Source organism: Halichoeres trimaculatus, unplaced genomic scaffold, assembly GCF_033239565.1.
Source record: "Halichoeres trimaculatus isolate MK-OKI-2021-1 unplaced genomic scaffold, fHalTri1.1 fHalTri1_scaffold_18, whole genome shotgun sequence".
NCBI lineage: Eukaryota > Metazoa > Chordata > Actinopteri > Labriformes > Labridae > Halichoeres > Halichoeres trimaculatus.
Genome location: NW_027437196.1, coordinates 24,004,380 through 24,031,566, shown reverse-complemented (window position 1 = coordinate 24,031,566; position 27,187 = coordinate 24,004,380). Strand labels below are relative to the sequence as shown.

The 27,187-nt window shown below is 41.0% G+C and overlaps 1 protein-coding gene across 2 annotated transcripts in view; it reads right to left on the bottom strand.

Annotated features, from left to right (window-relative positions):
* The window catches only part of LOC141807267 (partitioning defective 3 homolog), a 540,268-nt gene that overhangs the window by 235,587 nt on the left and 277,494 nt on the right, over window positions 1-27,187 (bottom strand). For both annotated transcript variants that reach the window (XM_074693146.1, XM_074693147.1), the window contains exons 9-12: window positions 24,695-24,955; window positions 23,320-23,507; window positions 14,956-15,095; window positions 14,338-14,466 (exon numbers count right to left, since the gene is read on the bottom strand). In XM_074693146.1, coding sequence (XP_074549247.1) covers window positions 14,338-14,466; window positions 14,956-15,095; window positions 23,320-23,507; window positions 24,695-24,955 — 718 coding nt within the window. The remainder of the gene's footprint in view (window positions 1-14,337; window positions 14,467-14,955; window positions 15,096-23,319; window positions 23,508-24,694; window positions 24,956-27,187) is intronic.

Below are 27,187 nucleotides of genomic sequence, written 5' to 3'. Positions count from 1 at the left end.
CTTGTTACGCTCATATACAAACAAATGTCCGGTAAGAATCTGGGATCGGGTAACATTAGCAACTGGTGCTAGTCCATCGAGATATACCTCTCTCCAGCAACACTATCCAACTTCTCCTACAGGATCCTGAGGCAGTCCTCGGTCAGATGGGATATACATTCTTTTTTTTCAATAAGGTCTAGATCTACCCCTGGCAAGATAAAGGGATTGTACATCACCATTGTTCACCACCTGGGATACCTGTATCTGAGTTGACTTGTTTGGACTGCTATTTCAGATTTAAGCAAGGATTGATGAACAGGCTCCTACCCAGGGTCTTTCTTAGGCCCTGTTTACACGACAAAGTTTCATCTGAAAGCGCTAAAACGCAGCGAAAAAAATCTATGTTTTTACGGAAACACCGAGGGACTGAAAATGCTGTAGTAAGCATGCCAAGCCAATAGTCTGCGCTCTAACTGTCTTGTCCAGAAGCAGCTTTTGGGAGATCTCAACTGAAGTAGAGTTGAGTTGATCATCTGGTGTATTGGGGAATACTAAGTTCAAAAGTGGAGCAAAAGATGCTCATTTTGTTTAAAGACAGTCAGCAGATTCAGCAAAATGAGCAGCCCAAGCACAACACGGTAGTTCCCGACGATCGTAACAACAGTACTGTTGTCCTGTTGTATCACTCACGCGATGCGGAGTGTGATGTCAGCGTTTCCACTGAAAACACCTGCTTACTGTTTACAAGGCAGCGTTTTCAGAAAAATCCCACTCTGGACCGTTTTCAAAAGTTTGCGTTTTGGGTCAGCTGAAATGCTGCTTCCATGTAAACGTGAGGCTGAAACACAGCAAAACTTTTGCGTTTCACCCTAAAACCATTCTCGTGTAAATGGCACCTTGGTTGGAAATGCCTGAGAAACCTCTACAACCCCCAAGATGTTAGGTCCTGACCTTATCCCCAAGGCTGTGTCCCGACACCACGAGACAGAAACTGAGCATAACAATGAACACAAATACAAGGCTGAAGTTCTCGTTCTTAGAATTATTCCTTTCAAAGATTATGACTATAGGCGAGGGGTTGGGGCATAAATCAAACGGTAAATGTCCACTCTGCCTTAGAGATTTGTCACATATATTTTGAATAGTAATAAAATATTTTAAAGGTCAATTTGAGGTACACCTTTGAGGCAGACCTCTGCACTCTGTGGTTGGAGGTATTTGGGTTAAAATTACATCAAAATCCTTAAAAGTAAAGATACAATAGTTGGCTGTAAAACAGTGTTCTTTTGTGCTCAGGTACCTTGAAGGTCAAATTTTATACTCAATAAATATGAGGGGGGTTTGTACTTTCATTATTCTAATCCTATGGCATGAGAACAGCCACTTGTCCAGCTCATCACAAAAGCCTAGAGCCTTTTCTTTTTGCTCTTTCTGCCATAGCCATGCAGTCACAGTCCATTATACAATTAGGCCCTTCATTAATTAACGCTGAGATGGGGTAGTGCCCATTCATTACAGTCCATTGTCCTGGCAGGGGAGGAGGATCGAGGCTGCAGAGAGCAGAGACGCACAGAGGTGAACAGAGCGGGGAAAGTATGGCTCATCAGTCCACAGCGAATAAAAACAGCCGCCTTATTAAGCCTTTGTGTTGTGTTTCTGCCTCACTTACCGCGTCGTGTGCTTACAGGACAGGTGTGCTGGATGTGTTTAAGCATGTGTGCAGGAGCAAGAGGAAAAGCAAAATAAGAGTGTGAATGAATCACAATTACTTTTTATCCACACATGACTCTGGGTTCTCTGCACATCACTGCCTAAAACAATTAACACAGCTGGAAACTTCTCTCCAGACTTGGCCCAATTTGGTGACATAAAGGTCATTGGAAATAAATTTAAAAGAGCTAAAAGGAATCAGCCATTCGTGTAATTGCAAAAGTGGTGCACGGGTGATAAGTATTGTAACACAAATTTCTTTTGGCGGTGCTTCTCTTCACAACATTTCTCACAACAAAAGGAGAGAATATTGAATATCTCCAAAGCGAAAACAAGCCAGGTCTCATTCAGGTACAGACAGGGTGGGAGGCGAGCTGCAGGACGCAGTGGTCGGTTTAAGTGTCTGTGAAGTAACATTACATGTTCTTTAGTGGGCAATCCAGCAGCCTTGACTCAGCACTGACAAACTGGGACTGTTGCCTTTAAGTGTTTCTCTAATGAGAAAGCTCACTGGGCTCATTAAGAGAGCAATGTCTGTTTCTATGAGGGCATCTCAGGGCAGATTCATCCACGTCACTGCTAATGTTTTAATGCTGCTGGCTATCAAAGAGGGCAGTGATCAGATCACAGTGGGGGGAACCAAAATCAGACTCTCAAGATGTCTCTGTGCATGATTTAGAAAGAGGTTTCGGCTAATGAAAGAGGACATAAAAATGAGAGGTTATACTTTTAGGCTCACTTGGCAACTTGTGTGTTTGTAAATGTGTTTCAGCAGAGCTAAAGTATAGGTGCACATCATGAAGCAGATGTCTCTCATTTTGAACTAATGGTGGATGAAAAAGGCTCTGCTCTATCCAACACGCTTCGACCTCTTTATGTTTTCTGCAAACAGACGCTGAATCCCCTTTGGGAGAGTGACTGTGTCGCCATAAGTGGCCTTTAACTACCTTGTTTATCGGCGTAGCACAATGCTGCGGCGCACCCTCCCTTTTTCTACTCTGACAGGAAGCATAATTATGAGAACAGCTGCTGAAAAGTGCTAAACGAAAACAGGTGGTGTCGACGAGACACGCTCGGAAATCGTTAACCAGGCTGGCATTGTCTTCAACCACGCTTGGCAGCGTTTGCTTTAATTACGACAGCGCGTGTCTCTGAACTCTGCACCTCTATCAGGAAACCTTTCCATAGGAGCTAAATTAATAACGAGGAAGGACTCATCAGCATTCTTGAGACAAAAGGTGTCAGTGATAAACAAAAGAAAAGCACGCTCAGAAGAACGGAAGACAGAGGAGTTCATTTGATAAACCACAGAGTGAGAGTAGAGTATGTGTGTATGAAGCTCTGCAGCACACCATTTGGATAAAGTGGCTCATGAAGAGGAAGCTTTTTGGAGATGAAGAACAGATTTACGCTGCCATGGTTACACATGGAGGCCCTAACCCACCAGATCAGTCAGCCTTGCCATTTCAGAGACATTTTTAGCCACAAGGTGGAGGAGAAAGTGACCTCTAAGATGCATCTGCTGCTGCCAAACTGCTCTGAAGAGCTCTGTAAAGTCATAGATGCTCTCACTGATTGCAGGTTGCCAAACCAGCACTCTGCAGCAGTCCTCTTAGAGGCCTTTAGAGCAATTCCTGTAATTACACTTCACCTGAGCTCCAACCGTATTTTTGCAACACATTTACTGAGCAGAGGTTAGCTATTTCTAGACACTTTCAATAGCAAAGCAATTTGCTGATTACACTCAATTATATCATAGCTGCTGGTTTGTTTTTAAGCAATTATCACGCAACAAGATGAGGAATTCATTATTAAAGAAGTACATCTGCTGAAAGGTTGTACCTCGAATTATCAGCTCTGTCAGTAACAAATGACTCATCTCCTCAGGTTTTCTGCCAAGCTTTAGATAAAATATGTGACCCTACAGTTTCATAAATAAACCTCTTTAAAGACAGACAAGAAAGTTCTGTATCAAGCACTTTATTAGCAAAAGTTTCAATGAGTTACATCATCCTCAGAGCGAGGGTAAAGAAGCATTACTCTAACAGACATCCAATTATATTAACACCAAAGATGTCATTTTTTGGCACGGCTGCAGATACTGCAGAGCTGGAGATAGCACTGTTTATCAGCACTCCAGTGGAATAACCCACATGCTTTTTCATCATCTATACGCGCTGCTGTTTTTAGAGGTTAATAATGCTGCTGCGTGTTTTACAGTAAGAGACAGTAGATGTGAGCCAAGACATACAGACAAAGGTAACTTTAAATATTACTTTAAATGTCTAATTTCCTTCATTATATGATATTTTCCCAAAATACTGATCTAGTTACACTCAATTTCTTATTTTGTATCATTAAGTATGCATCTATGGACAGTTATTCTCAACTACATCACATTTTACAGCCTGTTGAGCTGAAGTAATCATCAACATTGGACTTTTTCAAGCTCAATTTACATCATAACTCAAGTACATCCTTCCTCTAACTACTTTTTACTTTTACTTAATTACAATTTCAACATAAATATCGCTTTCTACTCCTTACATTTCCCAAAAAGGCTCGTTACCTTATTTATAAAGCCTGGGCCTATATATTTAACTCCTGGCGTATGAGTTGCATCTTGTGCAAACCAAAACTCCAGTTTTTGTTCAAACAATAACATTGCTAAAGTAGATTCCATATAAATTATCCCGTGTTCACAGTCAGTGAATCGTGCGATAGGAGTACTTTTTACTTTTAAAGGTCCATTATTATGCAAAAATCACTTTATTAAGTATTTTAGGGAAATTTGTGGGTCTTTGGTTTTCCTCCCAGCCCACAAAATGTGATATTTAATGACAAAACCTGTACTTAGCAGTGCTTGGGAATGTAAAATCCTGACCTAAAACAAGCTGTTTGGATTTTGGGGATTTGACCAATCAGGAGCAAGCCTGACCCGATTGGTCCACTGGAGCAGATACCCCCGCACCCCCTCTCCGCCCACTCCCCTCCCCGCTGCTGGAGAGAAATCTCTCCAGCAGCGGGGAGGGGAATGCCAAAGTTGAAGGGCCATCACTGCTCTGTTTTTGGCTGTAAACAGTCACATAGTTCCATGCACAAGCTTCCCATCTCCGAAGAAGACAAGACTAAGTGGCTAGAGTTCATTAATTAAGGAAATGTGCCACCTACACTCAGTAAAACTGTGCATCTGTGTGCTAGTCACTTCATGGCCGACTGCTTTTCCAACTTTGGACAGTACAACAGAGGGCTAGTGAATAGACTGGTCCTGAATCCAGGCACATTACCAACCATCCACCAACAAACCTCGGACCCTGGAAATGTGAGTATTTTAAATGCTGTGTGCTGTGGAGCAGATGTAAGAGCTTTTCCTCAGTGTCCCCCCGTCTCTGTGTTAGCTTCAGGATGCTAACTTTAGCTGCAGTTAGCCTGTTGTTTTAGCCTGTAATGTTACAGTAAACGAGCTTTGCTGTTTTCTAAACATTGTGTGCTCGGAGCTCATGGCGCCGCTCTCAGTGATGCGGGGGAGCAGAGCGGTGGCTCATTTACATATGAAGGTCACGCCTACCAAATCAGAGCGTTCTGAACAGAGAGGCTACGAGAGCCTGGAAACAATGCTGCTGTGCTTGATTTATTGGCTTTTTGGACTAAAACATGTTACTACCATTTCATGAAGACATCAATGATCCATATCTATCTATCTATCTATCAATCTATCTATCAATCTATCTATCAATCTATCTATCAATCTATCTATCTATCTATCTATCTATCTATCTATCTATCTATCTATCTATCTATCTATCTATCTATCTATCTATCTATCTATCAAACTTCAGAAAAGGAGCAGAATATGGGACCTTTGCGAGTACTTTTGCGTACATCTCAAAGCCTGTATTTTTTACTTTTACGGGAGTAGATATTTGGATCAGAACTTTTTACACAAAGGTATCTTCTACTCAAGAAAGGAATCCAGGTACTTTCTGCCATCTCTGGTTGTACTAATCGACTTCATCACTGCAACATGGTTGTGAGAGGAAAATATGCTTGATCAAATCATTCCACCAAAACTGCGTCTTTTTGCTGCTGAATGTCAGATTATTCTTCAGAGTGTCTGAAAAGTTGTGCAAATGATCCCCTAAGAGATAAACCCTTTTGTTTGGTGCAAAGTTCTTTTGAGAAAAGCAGAAAACAGCCGTTTCATTGCTCCGATCAAAGCGTGACTCTCCTGATAAAAACACTACTTTTGTTTGTCTACCCTTGATTGGTAAGTTCTTATGTGCTGCGTGTTTCATAAATATTGTGTTCAATCCAATCTGACTATTCAAAGCAGCGAGTCAGACAAACAAAATAAGCAATTGTTTCAGCAGCGGAGCAGCAGATCTGGTGTTTTCAAGGTGGAATTACTGTTTATTTGTCAAAGGAGTCTGGTGGCTTTGAAAGGAAAGATGTGACAGCGGCTCCTGATTAAAAAAAAAATAAAACCTTAGGCTTACAGAAGTATGTAATTTTTGTAATGTTTTCAGACATTCAGCCAACAGTTTGATGCTTTCTGCGGCTGAACAACCTCTCATGTGGACATATTCAATTGTGCCCCGCAGCCTTCTTATAAAGCTTCACACAGAGACAATCAACAAGAGCCGTTTCCAAAACCTTTTTCACCTATTAGTTATTTAGACCCCACAGTTTGTAGAAACATTTACTGAAAGTACCTGGATCCTGCTATAAACGCCCTTGATTATAAGAGAGAAGTTAAACCTGTAAGGGAGTAAATAAAAGGAAGAGGATGGGAACTTGGCACCAACTCAACAGATCTGTGTATCATTTAGTTGCCTCCAAAGACAGGGGGATTGTGTTTTGTTTGCCTTGTATCAATTCATTTCTCCCTCTACCGGCTCGGTAAATGGATCTCAGCAGCACGGAAATCAATACAGCCTCATAAGTCTGTTCTTGTCTTCTGACTTTAATAGAAAGACGGTTTGAACGCTAACCTTGCTGTAATGCGGGCAACAAAAGCCAGCTGTGTGACACTGATTCAGAAAAGGAAGAGATATCATCTCTTGTAAATAATTGTGGAAAGCAGAGCAACACTGGCTGTGATTATCCTGACTTGGAAGAGACAAACAGGCACAACTTTTCTGGTTAACTGATCTTTTATTTCTGTGGTGTTAAAGAAATGCTGAAAGATACATGAATTGAAGTATTTAACTTGCAACTATCTTCAATGAAGTGATCCTGAAGACCTTGATAGAAGTCCAGCGTCACACATGGCTGTGAGGATCTGAAACCAGGCCACCAGGGCTGGTGCTTATGAAACAGGCCATTAGTCTGCTATAATTGTCAGCCATACTGTCACACATTTGTCTGCTGTGTCCCCGGCTTCTGCACGAGCCATAAATTTAGCAGTCACATCAATCAAAGGCCATAATTAATTGTGCAATTAAGATTCTCATAGCTTGGCAGATATAGCTACTAATGGATCAGTGACAAGTGCGATATGATCATAAAGAGGGGATTTTAATGTACTGTTTAATTGCTCTTATGTGGTCCAAAGTGTTACAACAGAGGCTTCCCGAGCCCATTTGTTCTCCACAGTCCGTAGTTATATTGGATGTATAAAAATACTGTTCGTGTAGGGTCATGAAATGATGTAAGGGCAGGAAAGTACATTGTTATTGCGCCACTACAGCATATGTGACTAATCAGGTCCATACTGTGTGTCAGGCTTTACAAGGAGAGGCCCAGAATTTGTGGCGTTGTTTAAAAAATGATTAAGACGTGACTACAAATATACATACTGTGTGTGTGTGTGTCTTTGTATTAAACAGGGTAGGATTTCAGCAGTCATGCTGATACAGCAGCAAACCAACAGGCTAATTCAATTAAACCTTAGCAAGGGGTTCAGGATGCCTGCTCTAAATTTCACCCAGCTCATTGTTTGTGGAATGGTCTCAGTGACAGACTGTGGCTCTGTGCTTTTGTTTAACTCTGGTTGTTCTCAACTACACGGTACCTTCACAGGGAAAGTGTTTTTTTTTTTTTTTTTTTCTCGAACTGAGCACTTTTGAGTTAAACTATTTTTTATACTTAGTGCAAAAGGATAGATTGGTACAGAAAAACTGTTTGACAGAGAACTGTAATCACTTGCAATCCACCAAAAATGCCTCACTGGATCAATTTAAACAGAGTCCGAGCTATAATTCCAAGTCAGCTTCAGCTTCAGCTTCAGCTTCAGCTGCTATCGTCATGCCTCTCATTACTTTTGTGTTGTAAAAGCAGAAGACGTAAACATACATTAGGATCTTTACATTCACACACTTACATAAGCTCCGTTTCCACCAAGTGGCTCAGTTTGGTTCGTCTCAGTACAGCACACATTTCACAGGGTTTCCACAGACTAATCCCGGGACAGAACCCCAAAAACCGAGACGAGCTGTCCCACTTTTGGGCACCCTTCTATAGGGGTGTCAGACTAAACCGATCCGTCCTCGGAAGGTGGAGCAACAACACTGCAGACTGTTGATTGGTCGAAAGAATCGTCACTTACAGTGCGACTGCTGCTGTATGTCTCCTGGCAGCACACAGTCTTCTCCGACACAAATTTTGACTGGGCTTTATAACAAAGAGCTACATGTCAATCACATAGAGGATGAAATTCTGATTGTCTTCAATCCTTGCTCTTTGTTTACTGTATCACGTTTTTCTTCTTCGTTGGTTTTATTAGCAGGGTACACTGTGTCGCGCTGCTACAGCGTCACACCATATAGTTACTGATGCAGCTATTGGCATCCAGCTTACACTCCGCCAACCTCAAGAGGGCACAGTTGGCTGTGGAAACGCAAACAAGACCAAGCTTCTTCGAGCCAAACCATACCAAACTGTACTGATCTTAACCGGACTGCTTATTGGAAACGGGGCTCTTGACCAGGTCACACATAACCACTCTGGTACCACCTCTGATGCTGGCTCAGTAATGGGATGACCTGAAGGAATAAAAGGTAAGATGTTGAAGGTGGTGCTGCATCCGCCATTACTAAAAAATTAATCCAAGATATCCGTTCCTTCAAGAAAAAGGACACATCTTGCGTCTCATTGCCTGAATTTACTGGCCAGTATAGGGTCATCAAAAGGAGTCTTGACTTACATGCTATAAATGAACTTGTTTCCCCAGGAAAATCCAACTCAACCACAGATACTAAGAAAAAGCATTTATTTATTTATTTATCTATTTACTGATTCTATTTTTGCTGATAATTCAAATTTTGACAACAAAGAGCTAAATACATAAAAGTAAGACTATCTCAAAATCAGTAATGAGGACCTCACAGGGCCTTTTAATGCTGCATCTACAATGTGCAAATGAAAAAGGCTGAAATGGTCAAGCCAGATGCTAACAAGCCATCATTGTGTCCCACCATGTAAAATACTGTTTTTATCTGTGGTCAGGCAGCTTCCAGTAAAGGAACAGGCTGTTTTCAGGGAAATAAAAGATACTACTTTCACAAACAAGTCTGTCTCACTTGAGATGATTTCTGATATTTTTTTTCCAAACACTTAAAATAAAAATTTGCACCTGTTTGTGTCAAAATCAGGACTTTTGGAGAACACTCTTGATTGTGAGTATTTGCTTCAAATCATTTTGTTGCAGCCTGTCTCAAAGCTTCTGACTACCAAAACTATTCCAAACTTTTTGACCCCACAACTCATGTATAAGAGTCAGCTCTTTGAACATCATGTAGCTCCATTATCAACAGCCTGCAGGCTACAGGTGGATATCTTAAAGAGGAGGAATGAGTAGTTCTTTCACTACCACTGCTTCCTGTACAGTGATGTATGATATTTAACCATAAGGAGCTGAGAGCACGTGAATACTCCACAGTGCTGGTCGATGTGGACTGAAGGCTCAGCGTGGATTACAGCTGCACCACAAACAGCAGTGCACGCTGGGAAATAAATGTCAACAATAAACAGCATTCAGTGGTTACGTGTAGGAGGTGGGTAGTGCATAGGTGTGTTTTAATGCGCTTAAGTGCCTTTTCTGTTTTATCTTTTCTGGAAATATCAGGCATATGTAATGTGTGCACTGAGTGTGAGATGTTTTATAACACAACTGTGGAGCCTTCCTGTGGTCAGTCTTATCTGGTGTGTGACTGAAGCAAAGGTCAAACATTGGGCCTTCGAATAAAACCCCAACTGATTTATAGTCATATAATCAGTGTTGCATAAAAACATTTTTGTATCAGGAAACTTAACTCCGTATTCATGCCTCTCTAACCCTGGTCCTATGTATCTCACATGAGCCTGTTTTTGAAACGAGTTACTCCACAAGCAACCATGTGAAAGTGATACATAATCAGGGTTTTTCTAGGGGTCAGCAATCCCGATGGTGTCTTTGCTTTGGTTTGTTTCAATCCTGCCTTCACATTACTTACCTGCTACTGGTGGCAAAAAAAAAAAAAAATGAAAATTGAAATTTCTGGATTTTTTGTTTGACAATATCAAAATCGGGAGTCTTTGTCAAAACATTGATTTTTTTTTTTTTTTTTTTTCAGATTTAAATTCTTCATTTCAGTCTTTGTGTATGTATTAAAAAAAAAAAAATTAATTAACTGCTCATGAACTTGATCAGAGAAAAGTTACCACTTTTCTCCAGCAGAGAGTAAAATCCTATATGACTGTTGGTATGAATCAGCCTTTCCAGGGCTGTGACTGACATGGTTGAACTTTATGACACAGAGGACTGAAGACCACTACATCCATGTTTCACACAGTCCATGGTTTGAACTGTCAAGAAGAGGAACAAGAGAGGATGAAGTGACTCTGGTTAAAAGCCGCTGATCAGACTCCCTGCTGTGACTTTAGCTTTTAAAAAGAACTCTCTATCTCTGCTTGACGCTCCCATCATCTTCTAATGAACATGTCCTCAAACGTGAAGGTCACTGGGACATTTTCTCCCACAGAGTAAAAGTCCTTCCATGTGAGGAATGTTTTTAACACTTATGGGTGGTGGGAGTTCGAGGGATGAAAAAGAGACATGAAAGGGCAGGCTTATTAGTGATGAGTCCAGTGTTTGGAAAGGTTAAAGCTGCTCTACTTCTCTGATACAACATAATGTGTCTGTCTGAAAATGTCTATTGATATCTTCTGCGTAGAGGGAGAAGACAGGGGGAAATCACCGCAACAACGCCCAACTCTGCTCTCTCGCCATTTAACCTTTTCTCTTCCCAGCGAGTACATATTTATTGAAAGCTATTGAGAGCTACTGCTATTGCTACTGAAAGCATGTCAAAATACACCCCAACCGTGGTAATTAAAGACGCAGCGCAAACATGCTGGGAGGGTAAATTAATTCCTCCGGGGGCGCGAGCAGCTCGCCTGGCACACAATAAAACATCCAAACAAAAGGAGACGTGGAGGGATTTTCAGCGCTGACATTAAACATCAGCTGGCAAATGTCAACTAGACAAATAAACGCCTCTTTTCTATTTTCATCTGTAATGTTGGATCCATGATGTGTGTTTGTGTATATGTGTGTGCGTGTGTGAAAGGCTATATTTCTTTGACAGATGCCTGCAGACCTCTGGCATGTCACTCACACTGCAATTTGAAACCTCATCGCATTGTCATTGAAAGTATTACATAAATGACAGCACATTAACTCTCATCCATATGTGTGTGTGTGCATTTAGTGAATGTGAGTGTGTGACGTATATTTGCACTCACACACTCACTCAGTCACCAATCCAGAGTGTGTGACAGCAGAGGCAATTACCAGCTATGCTTTTCTTCCATGCTTTATTTGCAATAACTGTCATCAGCAGAGCCTTGGCCTCCTTATCTGATTTTTATGAACATACTTGTAAGGATTATTGAGATTTGTGAAAGCACTGCTGGGAAATGTGAAAGTGTGCGCAAGAGAAGGAAAAAAAGGGAGTAAGAGAAAGAGAGAGTAGCAAAATGCTAATCTGCCGCAGAGAGCCGTGAAATATTAACCAGCAGTCTCTGCCTCTCTCAGCATGAAGACGCTGGTCAAAGGACTAAAAAGGGAGAAAAAAACAGAGAGATTAAAAAAACGGTGTTTCTGTGATCGGCTTTTTCTAATCGCGTCATGCCCGAGGAGCTAGGAGAGAGTGTAGCCATCAAACTCTCACACCACACCGCTCATGCGTCGACAGCCTGTGGGGAGCCGTGCATTTTTTAACACCCCTGCAGCATCATTCAGCTGCTGTCATGGCTGCAGAGCAGGCTGCAGCATCCCTCCTGCTGGAGTTTAAGTGCTTAGAGAGCTTATCGACACACCTGGGTCAAAGGTTTGACATCCAACAACATCATGTAGGCGTTGTTAAGCTGATTTTACATTGATGACATGATTGGAGATTGTATAAGCTTCTCAAATATGAATTTTGGGAATAAATCATGAGCCCATTTTTAACTTTATGAAGGATAAAATAAAGCAGACTGAACCGTTCAGTAAATGTTTGAGGGTGTTTATCTGAGCTGCAGAAACAGCACATTAGCGAGGTAAAAAGCGTCTCAGAGGGCCGGTACTCTACAGGCTGAGCAGCCAGTACGGCAGGGTTAACAGCCCGCTGCCAGGCTGAGTATTGAGGGTAGGAGTGCGGCTGGCACCGGAGGCCCCTGGACTGCCAAGGTGCTGTGACACCCTGGGCCTGCTGTCAGCACGTCTGAGCGCAGGCTGGAAGAGGGCACTAGCCTCACCATCTGTTGCACGACAGCCAAAGTCACCCTGTATGTACGCTGTGTTTCTGACTGCAAGAGTTCCCCCCTTTGTGTGTGTGTTAGTGTATGTGTGTGTGAGTGTGCAGATTTCTCTAAAGTTGTTGAGCATTTCCATGTTCTCACTTAAAGGAGTCTTGGCATGTGTAAGTATGTGTGACTCAGCAGAGGGGGTGACTGTGACTGTGTCAGCTTGTGCAAATTGATCCCTTTTTGTTTGAATGTGTGTTTTCAGTCAGTGTCCGTTTAAAATTTTCTGTGCATGTTGGTGTGCAGAGTTAAACCCTTTATCAAGAGAAGGTCGATGGAAAAAAATGAACTGTTATTTTCATATAGATCTAAAACTGTCAAGAGATACAGTGGAGAAAATAAGTATTGAACGCGTCAACTTTTCATCACATTTATTTCCAAAGCTGCAATTTAAACGGAATTCCTACCAGACATTGATATTAATTCAAATAATCCACACATGAAAAGAAAGTATGACATTCAAGTCCATAAATAATGATTATGTGGAATTAAGTACGATAACGCAGGAAAAAAAGTATTGAACGCACCATGGTAAGGCTGTATACTTTGGCAAGGAAATGCACCATACCACCTGAAATCTGTCAGTAATTATTACCTGAACTTAGAAATTAGTGTAGTCCAACATCAGCTGGGCTAGAGCAAATTGATGGTCCTATAAAAAAATTTTTTTTCACCAAGCAGTTAAATACGACACACCTCATGATGGGTAAAGGTAAAGAGCTCTCTGAAGACATTCACAACCTGATTGTTGCTCCGCATCAGAATGGAACTGGTTACAGACTTATATCAAAGCACCTGAATATTCCAGTCAGCACCGCTGGGGCCATTATTCACAGGTGGAAAAAGCACCACCTTACCATCAACAGGCCACGCACAGGAGCTCCTTGCAAGATTTCTGACCAGGGAGTCAGAGAGATAGTCAGAAGAGTACTCAATGAGCCAAATACCACCCTGAAAGTGCCCCAGAAAGACCTGGAGGCAGCAGGTACAATTGTTACAGAGAAAACAATGAGCGCTGCACTCCACCGCCAAAGCCTCTATGGACGCTCAGCCCGCAAGACTCAAGAAAAGGCATGTTGAAGCTTGTTAAAAGTTTGCTAAACAGCATCTTGACAAGCCTGTAGAATACTGGGAGAATGTTGTCTGGTCAGATGAGACCAAAATTGAACTTTTCGGCTGTCATACTACATACCATGTTTGGAGGAGAAATGGCACTGCACATCACCCAAAAAACACTACACCAACAGTGAAGTTTGGAGGTGGAAGCATCATGGCATGGGGTTGTTTCTTATCTCATGGTATTGGCAAACTTCATATAATTGACGGAGCAATGAATGGAGCCATGTATCAGGAAATTCTTGATATGAATCTACTGCCATCCACCAGGATGATGAAGATGAGACGTGGCTGGACCTTCCAGCAGGACAACGAGCCAAAGCACACGGCAAAGTTGACTCTCAAATGGTTTCATAAGAAGAAAATCAATCTGTTAGAATGGCCTAGTCAATCACCTAATCAATAGTTATGGACCTGAACGTTGTGATTTCTTTTCATGTGTGGATTATTTGAGTTAATACCAATGTCTGGTAAAAAATTTGATTAAATTGCATCTTTGGAAATAAATTTGATGAGAAAAAAGTTGACGCGTTCAATACTTTTTTTCCCCACTGTATGTGCAGAAAACTTCAAAGTCTTACTGAAACAGATTAAGTAAAAAAAACAACCATTTGGATTATTTTGTGATGCTGTTTTGAAGATATGTATTGATCAATCCCTCTGAGAGGAGCAGCCTGTCTGTCTTTTAGCAAACACTCCAAGGTTTTTGAGAAAACACTGACACATTCACAATCACAAAGTAGAAATAAAAATAGTACCAACCACTTCTCTGGGCAGCAGGGAGTCCTCTTGGCGAGTTACCAACAAGTTCACGTTGCCACCCATGGGTGTGGCTCGGAGCAGGGCCACAACCTCTTCCTGGCTCTTTCCATTGAGATCCACTCCGCTAACCTACACAAACACAAACACACACATACATAAGGAATCATAAATACAGGCTGATGAAAAGATACGCACCCACTCAGCTGCAAAACTCAAATCAAAGAGCTCCTCAGACTTCAATGAGGGGAAATCTATGGCCTCCACATAACCTTTATGCAAATTAGTCTCTGAGCCAGTTGGAGCTGGATTTAAATACTGGTTATTTCCCCCTAAAGTGAGCACTAGCTGATTTTCACGTCACTCTGATTGAAGTTTAATCAAAATATTGTTCCTTCTTACCACTTTCCCCCAGCAATTCAAAGCTGGAGCTAAATTGTCATCGCCAAAGGGAACACAGAGTGTTTGACTCATTTCAACAAAAGCTCTGTGAGATTGAATTTTGGAACAAAACCGTATCAGCCGACGAGTAATTAATCTCTGAAACAACAGGAAACTCACAGAGCAGACCGGCTGAACTCTATTAAACAGTTAGAGGTTGTAAAAAAAGTGCAGGCCCACCTCGAGAAGTCGGTCTCCAGCTTTTAAACGGCCATCTTGGATAGCGGCCCCTCGGGGGAGGATGTTTTTTACATAGATGGGAGCACTGCCGCCAATGGGGACGTCTCTGGATGTGATACTGAATCCCAGACCTTCTGGACCTGGGAAACACAGAGGATGGATGGCAAAGTTAGACCGTGGTATATTACAGTGATATTTTTGGTTATGTAGAAGAGGACGATAATGAGCATGTTACGTTTGAGTGAACCTTTAGCAACTTTGTATATGTTCATAAATATCAACTGAACATTAAAATGTGGAAAAATGAATTCTAAAAATACATTTTCGATAGTAAACACATTCAAATAGCTGGTGGAAGCAAAAGATGAAATTTCATACTGCTCTGTACTTTCCCATGGTAAGCTTAACAAAACCAATTTTCTTACCTTTATAAGGGAAACAATTAAATTTCTTACTTACAAGCCAGTATGTAGCTTATACTTAACTTTGCACATGTATGCAGAATGAGATATATGATTTATTCCTCATTACTCATTCCTAACATCCCAGAATAGTCAGAAAAAAAAGAAGAAAAGATGCCAAACTATTGTTAAGTTCTAACTTTGTCTTCTTGGAGTATTCCAGACTCCTGAAAGCATTTCTGCTGGTCTCCTAAAACATTTCTAAAACATCCTTTTCATTACTTTACATGAAGTTGGAACACACAGAAACCACTGCACGGGGATCAAATTATGGTTTTCCACCAACCTCTGAACCTCCTGTAGTTAATATAAACAGACTACCATTCAGACTTTCTCAATGGTTCGACTGAAGGGTGTGTCTCATTCCACTTTTTAGGAAGTTAAGATGAAGAAATGTCCCCAGCTCTAAATTTAGAATCAGAGCTATGAACCCAAATTGAGTGTTTATGATGAGTGCGTGTGGACTGCAAAGCCACTCTTGTGAGTTATGGTCGGATTAAAGACCGGTTACGGACCAGAATAAGCAGTAGAGAAGTGAATGATTATGGATTACAGAAAGAATTAAAATGCAGTTCAATAGACTTTTTAGATGTTGTGCTCTACAACTACAGCTAAAGAAGCTGTTTCCTAAATCATCCATCGACCACGGGCCAGATGTTTAAACCAAAAAACCTCTGGACTGCTGGGTAGAACAGCCAGAGGTCAGAGGGTTGTGTCTGGGTTGAAGCAATGATCCTCTATATTGGGATAGTCTGAAGTTTATATCATGACAAAAGCATGTCTTTTTTTTTTTTTTTAATGGTGCACCCAGGGGTACACTGTGCTCCAGAACATCCCTGAATTTCAAACTGAGATGTTTTTCCCCTCTCTGCAGTGAGACACATTTTGCCTTGAACTCTGACCTCCTTTTTCATGCATCCTTTGCAGCCTTGAATTTTTTATAAAGACATGAATACAGGACTGATGCTCAGCCTTGCTTCAATTTTTGCCAAGTGACCACTTGTGAAATAAAACTCCCCTGAGCCGAGAGCAGATCCAGAATTCCTGTGAGGGGGTGGTCTACCTGGAATATTGAATTTTGCAATGGTAACATGAAGTCTGTGCATCAACAAAAATCCTTTACCATCTTTATCTACACCAATCTAATCAACCACGGCCACAGTTTAAATCGTATGAACCCATTGCACCCAGGCCTCATTTTTGGTCCCGTCTAGAAAAAATGACACACTCAAATTGAAGAGTAGATCTCTGTATCTACAGGGTCTGTTTGAATAGTTATAGCATCATAATAAAGGAAACACTTGCAAAATTTGTTCAGGGTGTCAGTATTGGAATCTATACCACATGCTCAGAGTAATAGCTCAAGTCCTTTTTTATTACCCAACTAGGGGGGACCTTAGAGTTTAAATGGTTAAAAGGAAATGTGCTATGTGCTGATGGGCTGATCTCAGCATGTTGGAAATTTGGTTGGCTGGTACTGTTCCCTAGTACAATCCTTCAGCTTCCAGTAGTACCACTGCAACAAGCCACTCAGTACAGACCATAAACTGTATACTAAACAGACTGTGTCTATTCATCATCTACTTGTTTCCTGAAGCAAAGGTTTTGAAGTCTATTGTCAAGGGGGCTATATTGGAAAAGCTGAACACCACCACCTTTGTTCAAGTTAGGATGAGGCAAAAAGACAGGCCTCTATCCTCTATGCAGCTACAGCTTACCCACCTGTCGGTCAAGTCAGCCATGCCCTTATATGGGCAAAACTTTTAAAATAATCAGCTAGTTAAAAAAAAAATTGACACCAGAATCCTGAGGAACTGCAGTTTTTAGAATTTTATAATAAGCTTCATATTTGTCTTTTGACTTTGGATTACTGCTTGGCATTGACTGAAAACATTATACACCTGTCAACCTGTATTAAAAGCACAGAGACTATAAAACATGGACGTGGTCTCCGTGACATCGCCTGTCTGTTCCTGATACCCAACATGAAGGCAATACGCGGACAAAGCCACATTGGATATGTTGCCGGCTTTGAGTTTCATTTCAAACAGGATGCCAATCAGTCACATTAGCTGAGCTGTGTCCCTGATTGGACAATCAAAAAATCCAAAAACTTCTAAACCACAGAGTTAAAAAAAGATTCACCCGCAGAACAGTATGTGCCAATAGCAAAATCAGCGTTTCAGACCCAAGAGGTTTTTGAACCAGGCTGTAAATATGTTTTTAATGCTGTAAGCAGATTCTTGATGAACAGCAACCATTAACACTTAGGCATAGGCTTTATTTTTTCAAATGTAAGTTGCCCCTTGGTTAAGAGCTACTTCACAATATAATGCAGTCATTTAGAGCAGCTCTGCCGCAAGTAATCCTCTTACAAAGCTTCATTTTCACTCGTTGTTGGCAATCAACAGACAGGTGATAAATGCAAAACAAACTTTGTATTTGTTTGTATAAATGTTTTTTCCTAACTTCAAGAAGTTTTCGTGTAAACTTTGCAGACGCTTGTTAATGCTCTGTCATGGGAAACTCTATAAGCACATAATCTGTGAGCTCTGGTTGTGTTTGGCTGAATAATTCAGTCATACAGCTGATGTTCGTTCTCAACTTCTATAGATTCCCACTGTGTTTGCCAAGCATTGGGTAAAGTGCATGTTCACATACATGTATGTGAAAGTAAGAGATGCTACATACTACGAGAAGCTGCGCAGACTAAATTCCACCTCTGAATCTGAGTAAACATTCACCAACAGTGCAAAGCCATTTGCTTTAGGTTTTAAGTCTGACATTTAAGGTTCATCAAATGAATATGAATTGCAGGTCTATGGGAAGTAGGCAAACACAATAATGGATAAATAAGAGGATCTCAAGCCTGACCTTTCCTGCTGACCAGACCTGAAGTTGTCATATAAAAGCCAGGAACGGTTTCAAATGTCAGCTGGGAAACGAGCAAAATCAAATCATTCCTTTTGTTTTTACTTGTTTAAAACAGAATACTTAAACATTCAGTAGGCTGGCTACAAAATGCTATTAGATAAGTCATTAAAAACAGCGCTTAGAGAGAAAGATTCCACCATGCAAAACCTAGCTGCCGGCGTTTTAAACAGCCAAGTGACGACGGCGTGTTCTGTGGCTTCAGCGGAGACTTTTGTAATGGCAACAGCAGTGATTAGTATTCATGTCAAGTAGTCGCTGCTCATTTCACAGAGCTGTCAGCACCTCTGATGGTTCATCGTGACCTACTTTTCCCAGTATGTCTCTCCAGCAGTCTGTCGAACTGTCGTAACGCTGACAGTGATGGTGTTGATGAACAAGAAACGCAAAGAGAGGGAGGAGCGTGCGCTGCAACTATCTCATGGCTTCTGCACACAAACAAACTTACGGGAAGGTGATAAAGGGGTTGCTTATAAAGTGAAAAAAAGTTGAGCCGTTGAGGATAATGATGTGCTATGATCTCTCCCTCAATGCAGGAGGATAACTGAGCAGGCAGAAATAGCTGTCATGGCTTGTGTTGAATGTTATATCAGCAGAGTTTGACTTCATGAAAGCTAAACTTGTGAAACAAGCTACATGCATCGCAATTAGTTCTCCACCCTGAACATGAAACTTTAGAGGAGATAAAATTAGGAGACAGCAGATTCTATTTTTTTTTCCTGATCATGGAATCTTACTCTATACATCTGTCTCAGTGTACTTTCTTATTCCTCAAATCTTTTTGTTCCCCTTTTTGCCCTGGCACCCCCTCCCACACCCTCTCCTCTCCCCTGGCCCTCATGCAGCCTAATGAGCAGAATCAAACTCCGGCCCATTGTAAGATCTTGTCGTTAACGCTCTCCAATCAGGCAATTAGTAGAATGCATCTCTAATAGGCCTGCAGTAATTAACCACTGACGTCTTTATTTTGGGTAATAGAAGAGCAGGATAAAAGTAATTGTATCCCTTCCTGGATTAGTTGGAATCCTGGCTCTGATAAACCAATTAAACAGCAAACATGAGGAGAGGCTGAGGCACATTAGAATGACTTAATGGGGTGCGTATGTCCTTTTTTTTTTTCGACTGCAGTATTTGATTATAGCACTCTTGTTAATTTGCCATGCAAGATCCGCTCCCGCCACTCAGAGCTCAGAGCCACTCAGGCTGAGTCACAACAATTACAACAAGGCACCAATAAAGCTACTGAGGCCTCTCTGAAAGTACATTATCAGTGATAGAGGCTGATGGCAATCAAAGAGGAACTGTCAAAATGGATTTCCGAAGCACAGTTACTCTCCACTCTGTTGGGCTTCAGCAATGAGTTAAATTTCCAAAACACTACCATTTGGATAATAATGCATCTCCTTTTAGAGGTCATGAATGGCTTCAGATTTATTAGATTAGTTTAAGGCATGCGTCCTCTTTTGGGCAGGGAGTGCCTTTTTTCCACACTGAACTAATGTACTTCAGCACTCAGTGTCTCAGAAAAACACCCTAGGCATGGATATAGTGGTCTTTCCTGATTAAGATCTTGTGTCCTTATTAAAAAAATGCAACGTAAAAAAAAATGCTCTGTTTTAAAAGCCACATGTAGAACTCATCAAGACCTAGTACTGTGGGGCACTGGTGTGGACTAGATGTTAGGCTGTCTGTCCCATGAGGCTAGCCCTGAAGCAGACAACCAAGTTGAAATTCCTGCCTGTTTATCCACATTCTCACCCAGTTTCCTGCTATTGTCCTCTTTCAATACAGGAATAAAAAAAGACTGACATAAGTAACTTAAAGAACGAATCTATGCTGTGGACTGTTATAAAAGGCTGTATAAGCATGACACTGTTCATCACTTACTGTGGCCAGCTCCAGTCCCCAAAAAGACAATAGACAGATGTTACTTCTCCCTGCTTAATTTTGCGAGGCATCATCAAAGGGACTTTTGGTCTAAAAACTGAAAAATGGATTTGTGTTTTTATGGGAAAAATCTGACCCTAGTACAGATACTGAGAATAAAATCTAATAATTGCCAATTATTGTGCTAATAATCACACTTTAAATCATGAATTAAATAAGAACAGGTAAAAATATAAATGTCAGATTATTTCAAGATCACTTAAAAATTTCTTGCAAAGTCTTTAACAGTCATCAATATTAATTTCAGTCGGTTTCATGACCAGCTAAAAAATTTCACAGAAGCTTCAATTATTCAGAAAAACATCTGGTCTTAAAGGTGCAGTGTATGGTGAGGAAGAAATTTAGTGACACTTAGTTTTCAAATTCTGGATAAAAAGCTCCCAACAGGACAGTATGATCCTCAGTTATCAAGAATTTACTATCAAAAAATGTATCAATACAGATTCTTCAGAGCACAACAACTGTTTTCTTACTTGTCCTTTACATGGAAGATTTCATGAGCATTTTAACTACCAACATGCAGAAATATACAACATGAGGACATAAAAACATGATCTCCGTGGAGGGGAACCTGCTCCACTGTAGATCTAAAAATTCACACTGATTTCACTGCTATAAAGTCTGTTTGGCTATATACCACCAAGTATGACAGACTATACCTTTAATTCTTGATTCAGTATTTTCAACAGCTAGGGATATTTGATACCACTTTTTTCTAACCATTATTAGAATGAGTATTCTCTCTTAAGGATTCACTGATACCACTTGTACTTTTGATTTATTAAGTCTTGATTATAGGTAACGTCATCTTGAACAAAGGCAGCACAGTCACTCTGCCATTAAGTCCAAGATATGTTTTGTTTTTTTTTATACACTAACAAAAGTGCAAAAAAAAAAGTGAGAGTTTCATTTTTTTGTTTTTTTAATACACTGAAGTGCAATATAAAACAGTTTTCCTGTAAACTCTTTCTGGTTCATTCAAATTGTCTGAGCACAACCAGGGGGCAACATCCTGTTAGTAAAATTGAAGCCTTTGCAGAAGTTCTAAAAGTTGCTGTTCATTGAGAATCCGCTTGAGGCTGGCTGCAAAAAAGACTGGAAGTCACGTTCACACCCAGCCATTAAAACAGACTTTTACGGAATTAAAAAAACATATTTACAGCCTGATTTAAAAAAACAGCTTGGGTCTAAAATGCTGATTTCACTATTGGCACACACTGTATGATGAGTAAAATTTGTTTCTAACTCGGCAGTTTAGAAGTTATTAGGATTGTTTGATGTCCAATCAGAGACACACATCAATTCACGTGACTGACAAGCTCCCTGTAGCTGTTCGAAGAAAAACTCACAGCCGGCATCATAAAGATCGTGGTTGTGTCTGCGGATTGGCGTCATACAAAGTGTCAGGAACAGATGGGTGACGTCACAGAGGCTATGTCCATGTTTAATGCAGTCTATGAGCACAACCTGAAACACATTTGCCGTGGTGTCTAACAAGTGCAATGTAGTGCCAACTACTGGGAGGAGGACTTGAGTATCGGCTGCTGGTATCGACAGCCTTCACGGGTACTGATACCTTAAATAAAGGCTGGTATTTGTGCTCGCTCATCCCTAATAACAGCAAACTCAGACCCTGCAGAAGTCCTGTGTTTTGGTCTGTGCAGTCTGCTTTCAGAAACAGTAAACAGAACACAAAGAAATGTGGACACTGGCATCTTACTCTTTCTGGAGCGCCAAAATCTCTGCAGCTTTGTGATTGTCCATCAAAAACAGAAAACATAATCCTGTCACAGACCAGGGATCTTGCACTGCTGTGTGGATTTTATATGAACTCTTACATGAACTATGTCTGCTGGCAGCACTCAGGGAGCATCGCCAAACATATTAGAGCAGCTTGTCACCGCATTTCCCTGGAGCGCTTTGCATTTAGCCTGCACTGCTGCCCTCACTCGCTGCACATTTCCCTCTAGCCCCGTGCTCTGGCTTTGGTGCCAGCTTTCAACCAAACATCTGCTCCCTAAAACAGCAAAAAAAGAAAGGGAGGGAGAAGAAAAAGTCTTCCAACAAGCTGGTTGGTTTTACAACCAACTAATCCTCAATTCATTAAAGAAACAGGAAGTGATGAAAATGAGATAAAGTCTGGCAGAAAGCTCACCACAATGCTTGGCTTAGACAAACAGCAGATTGAGTATCAAAGGCTTGTCCAAGTCTATAAACAAACCAACCTCAGCTGGAAGCAGATTGTAGTATTTGAATCTTCAAGTTTTGACCAAAAAAAGTTTTCAGACCACAAACTCGGTTGATCTGTTTGGAATCGACCTTCTCAGCGAGGGAAAGTCCAAAGCAGTTAGAGATCTTTTCAGGGTTTTTAATTTTGGCTCACTTTGAGCTGGATAGAGAGAATCAGGACATGAAAGAGAATGAAAAACTAAACCACTAACATTGTGGTTATGATACGAAACAGGATCCATCCAGCCAAGAAGACACTCTACAAGCAGAGCATTTTTTATATTCCCTGAATGATTAAAGGTTTTATTCCTCAACCTGCTGTGGGAGATGACAAATGCTCACAGATGATGAGAGTGTCCTTTGTCCTCTTTGTCTCAATGAGGATTAAAGAGAGGTGACAGAGCATAACGCTGAATATAAAGAGAGAAAGAGAGACAGGTGCTATTAGCATCTGCTTACTCCCTTGAAAGATGAACTGTTTTACGGTTGACAAATGAGGAGCTTCATTATCTAAATAGAAAAACTATTTGGGGGTTCAAGTGCATTTTAGCACAAAGCTGCAGGATCTGCCTGCTAGATAATCTATGTCTGAAGTCACTTTGATGTTTCAATGAGAAGAGTTTCCATCAACCCTCAAATTATCTTATCTTAGTTTTGATGCAGACAGAGTGGACTTTGAGTTAAGATGAAAAATATTTTCCTGTGTTGAACTATCATCAATGATGTTTCAAACAAAGTACCATCTAGATCTTGGAGACAAAAACAAAAAACGTTAGATTTTTTTGTATTTTCTGACCTTTCTTCAGCTGGATGTTGAATCTGCGGCCTTTGTTCTTCAAGTAGGAGCTGTTGGACGGGTTTGTGCTGACCCTGCGCTGCAGGGAGGGGGAGGGGGCTGAGGACGTCCGGGTGATCATGGTGTGGGGTAATGTAGTGTACCGTCGGCTCGGCTCAGGAGTGCTTCCTGTCAGGGATCCCTGGTGGCTAGAGAGCAACACAAAACTTATCAACTGAAGGTTGTTTTACTTCAGTATTGCCATTATGACTTTTTTTTTAAAAATCTACCTCTGTTTTTATCTGTTAACAAGGAATACGACAACACTTTGGACATATCATTGTCGATTACAGCAACAAGTTAAATTTTTTAGTGGCACAAGGGACTTCTTAGACTTTAAAGACCTTAATGGTAGCAGCAGCCAAGGACAGGACGTGGTCACACAAACATTTATCTGTCTCATAACTAATTAAAGGTAACAGTTTTTGTTAGTTTGTTTTTAATTTTGCGAAAGTTCTGGTATTTTGTTCCTCTGATCTTTTACCATGTCCATGCCATGTACACATTAAATCTTTTCAATGAAAGTCACTGAATGTTAAACATAAACATTTTTTACACCTTTAAGCTGGGATGGAGCCAGGATTTTAATTTTGGGTGGGGCAAATCAATTTAGGGTGGGCCTTAAATTACAAAAGTTAATAAATAACCATTACTATATTATTATTAAAGCAGATTCTGTTGCTTTTTGATCCTACAATATTTGATAAAAAAATTTAAGTGCATCAGACAGCAATGGCTCTCAATGGTATCGGCCAAAGAGTTGTGCTCTAACGCACCAATGGGCTGCGCCACCTCAACTTACCATGTGTTATAGGCTGCAAGGGCAGAAACATTAATCACAGTTGAATAAAAGACAAAAATCTACAGTCTTTCCAAAATGCATTCTCTTGTCCTAATGGTGTAACATGAAGCTGAATGATTCATCTCTTTTTTACCAACAGGTGAAAAGAATGGCAAACTTTGATCATTTTATAAAGACAGGGCATCTGACAATAAAAAGCATAATTAAAGGGACATTAAAACATATATATATTCCTCTTTAAAACCAATACTTTTTAATATATAAGTACATAAAGAATTTTTATTTTTATTTTTTTTTTCAAAGAAAAATTTGAGGTGGGCCTGGGACCGTTGGGCCCACCCATAACGCTGCCCCTGTCTTTAAGTATCGTCAAAAAGACCCAGTAGGAACATAGTAATGAAAATAACATTATACTGTAAGTTCAGTATAGTAGTCGCAGCCATTCCTGCTGTATAACATAAGCTGGACTGCTTATTGATGGAGCTAGATAACACAACTGTACAGCAGATTTTAAAAAGAAGTAATGGAACTTACTTGTGGTTTAGACCTGGTTGTGGTCCAGATCTGGACATCCGTGACCCAGCCACACTAGACCTGTCACCTATCACCTGTGAACCGGCCACACTGGACCTGTCGCCCGTCAGCTGAGAGTCCGTGCTGAAGCGGACTCTGTTGGACTGAGGTGGACTGAGCTCGCTCTGGGCCAGGAGCTCGTACTGTCTCTTCATGGCTGCTGGGACCACGTGGAAGAGGATGTGCCGGCCGCGCATCGCCATCCTGAAAATGTTTTGTGCTCTGTAGGTGAGAGAAGGAGAAATGAGGAGGGAGGCCATGCAGACAGAGATGAATTAGTTGTAACATGATGTGAGATAGAAGTACATAAATGGGATATTATAGTTTGAGAGAGATAAAGTTGGATAAAGAAAGCCTGTGCAGTTCCATATGATGAGGTGGAGCTCGAGCTAGCCTTGCTTACCACAGGGCTACTCAACAGTTAATGCTTAGGACAGAAATTACATTATCTATAATTACCAGCATCAAAGCAGAACAAAGATAAAGAGGTTGAGTCAGTGATGAAACATTATCTGTTGTGATGTACGAGGACTATGAGTCACTCTGCTGTATGGTTCGTCTGTGCGTTGGTGGTCAGAGATGAATGGGCAAGAGTTGACTAACAATCAAAACACAGAGGTTGAATCATGCATAAAGGAAGCTTAGAGGTTACAAAGAAAGCTAACACACACTTTGTTCCTTACACACAAAATAACAGGAGAAAAAAAACACACAACACAGTCGCTGGGTCGAGTTTTGGGGCCAAATAAGCCCAGACAAGATCTCGACATCATTCCCTGATACAAGAATTGTTTAGTCTGGTTTGCTGGTGGCACTTAGCATATAGATAGACTAGCCAGGAGCAAGGCACACTGCAGCATAAGGGGCCTGAGGCGCTGAGGAGGTCTGGATTCCAACAATCCCACCTCCGGTTTCCAGACCCCCATTACCATGCCAGTAATACCATGCTGATTCTATCCACATGACAGACGCTAAGCCGCTTCCACCGCAGCAGACAGCTCTTGATTCGAGCCGTGTCACTGAGGCGAGGTGTGTATGCTGCATCGAGCCACTTCTGTGGGATTTGGTTCCCTCCCATCTTTATTCTTATGGTAATTTGCTGAAATCATTCACGTGTGCACGCTGAGAGGCAAAGACTGAGTGTTTGTGTGCATGTTAGTATGTGTGTGTGCTTGATTGTACGCAAATGCTCCCACCTGCACATATACTGTGCCATCACTCCAGTAATCAGGCTCCACGCAGGCCTGATTGAATAATAAATCAGCCCATCAATGCATCATTACATTCAGTTAGATTAAGCGCCTCAAAATATTTACCCATGCAAAACAATCCAAAGAGATTAACTATCACTTTAAATTGTCACTCTGCACGGCGCACAATCAAGGGCAGGGGAGAAAGTGATGAAAGAGAGGAAGAGGAGGAGGAGGAGGAGGAGGAGGAGGAGGGCAAATAGAGAGGAGAAGTTGAGCTCCTTCACCTAATTTTCATGCAGAATCACAAACATCACATGACTTTGGATGCTGCTGCAGAGTGTGTGCTTGGCAGGGGAGGGTAAGTGTGGAACGCTACAAAACATCACTCCCTGGTGGATTTGGTTTGTAAGCCTCTTTCACAGTAGAAAGGGTTTGGAAGGGAACCGGGATGTTTACTAATGACAATAGCATCGTTTTCAGAAAAGAAAAAAAAAAAAAACAGATTCTTTAAACCTTGGTGGCTTTGTGCACAGTCTAGTAAACACATTAGCATAATGTGGTTAGTAAGCGTGCTAGTTCAGAGTTTCAGGAGCCAACGACAAGCTCTTCTTATCTTTGCAAAAGTTTCAGCCAAAATCTCAGACGGCTCTGCTCTAAAAATATGTTTGACGGGGATAGAGATGTCGAAGGAAGAAAGAAAAGTCAGACATTTTAGAAACCTTGCAAACAGACAGGACAAATATCAAACTGGAAAATAACTTGGACATCAAATATACTTTTCACAGACATGGCTACTGTTTTGAGGTTTTTTTTTTTTTTTTTTTTTTACTGATCACAAGTAGGACAACAAGAAAACACAACTGTGTGTTTATTTGACAGGAAAAAACGCTGCCGTCTGAAACACAAAGTTCATGAAACCGTTTCATATGGCCTGCCACTTGAAATCAGTAAATAGTGAAATCCAGCCCACTGCATACATGTCCCCGGCCTGCTGTTGGGGCCACAGAAGAAATGTCCAAGTTGACCCTGAATGCAACGTAATCACCACATGAAATCAAACGGAAAAATTTTAAAATTTGTCATGCAGCCAACTTCCTCAAAATGTTGTTCCATCAAGATGTTTCTTTCAAAGGCTAAAAAATTATTGATGACAGGCATAGAGTGTTTTATGCAAAGAAGGAGAATGATTACTTATGTGAAGGGGAATTACGCCTGGCTCATATGCAAAGAAGAAGATGCAGTTTGTAAGGACTATAACCTG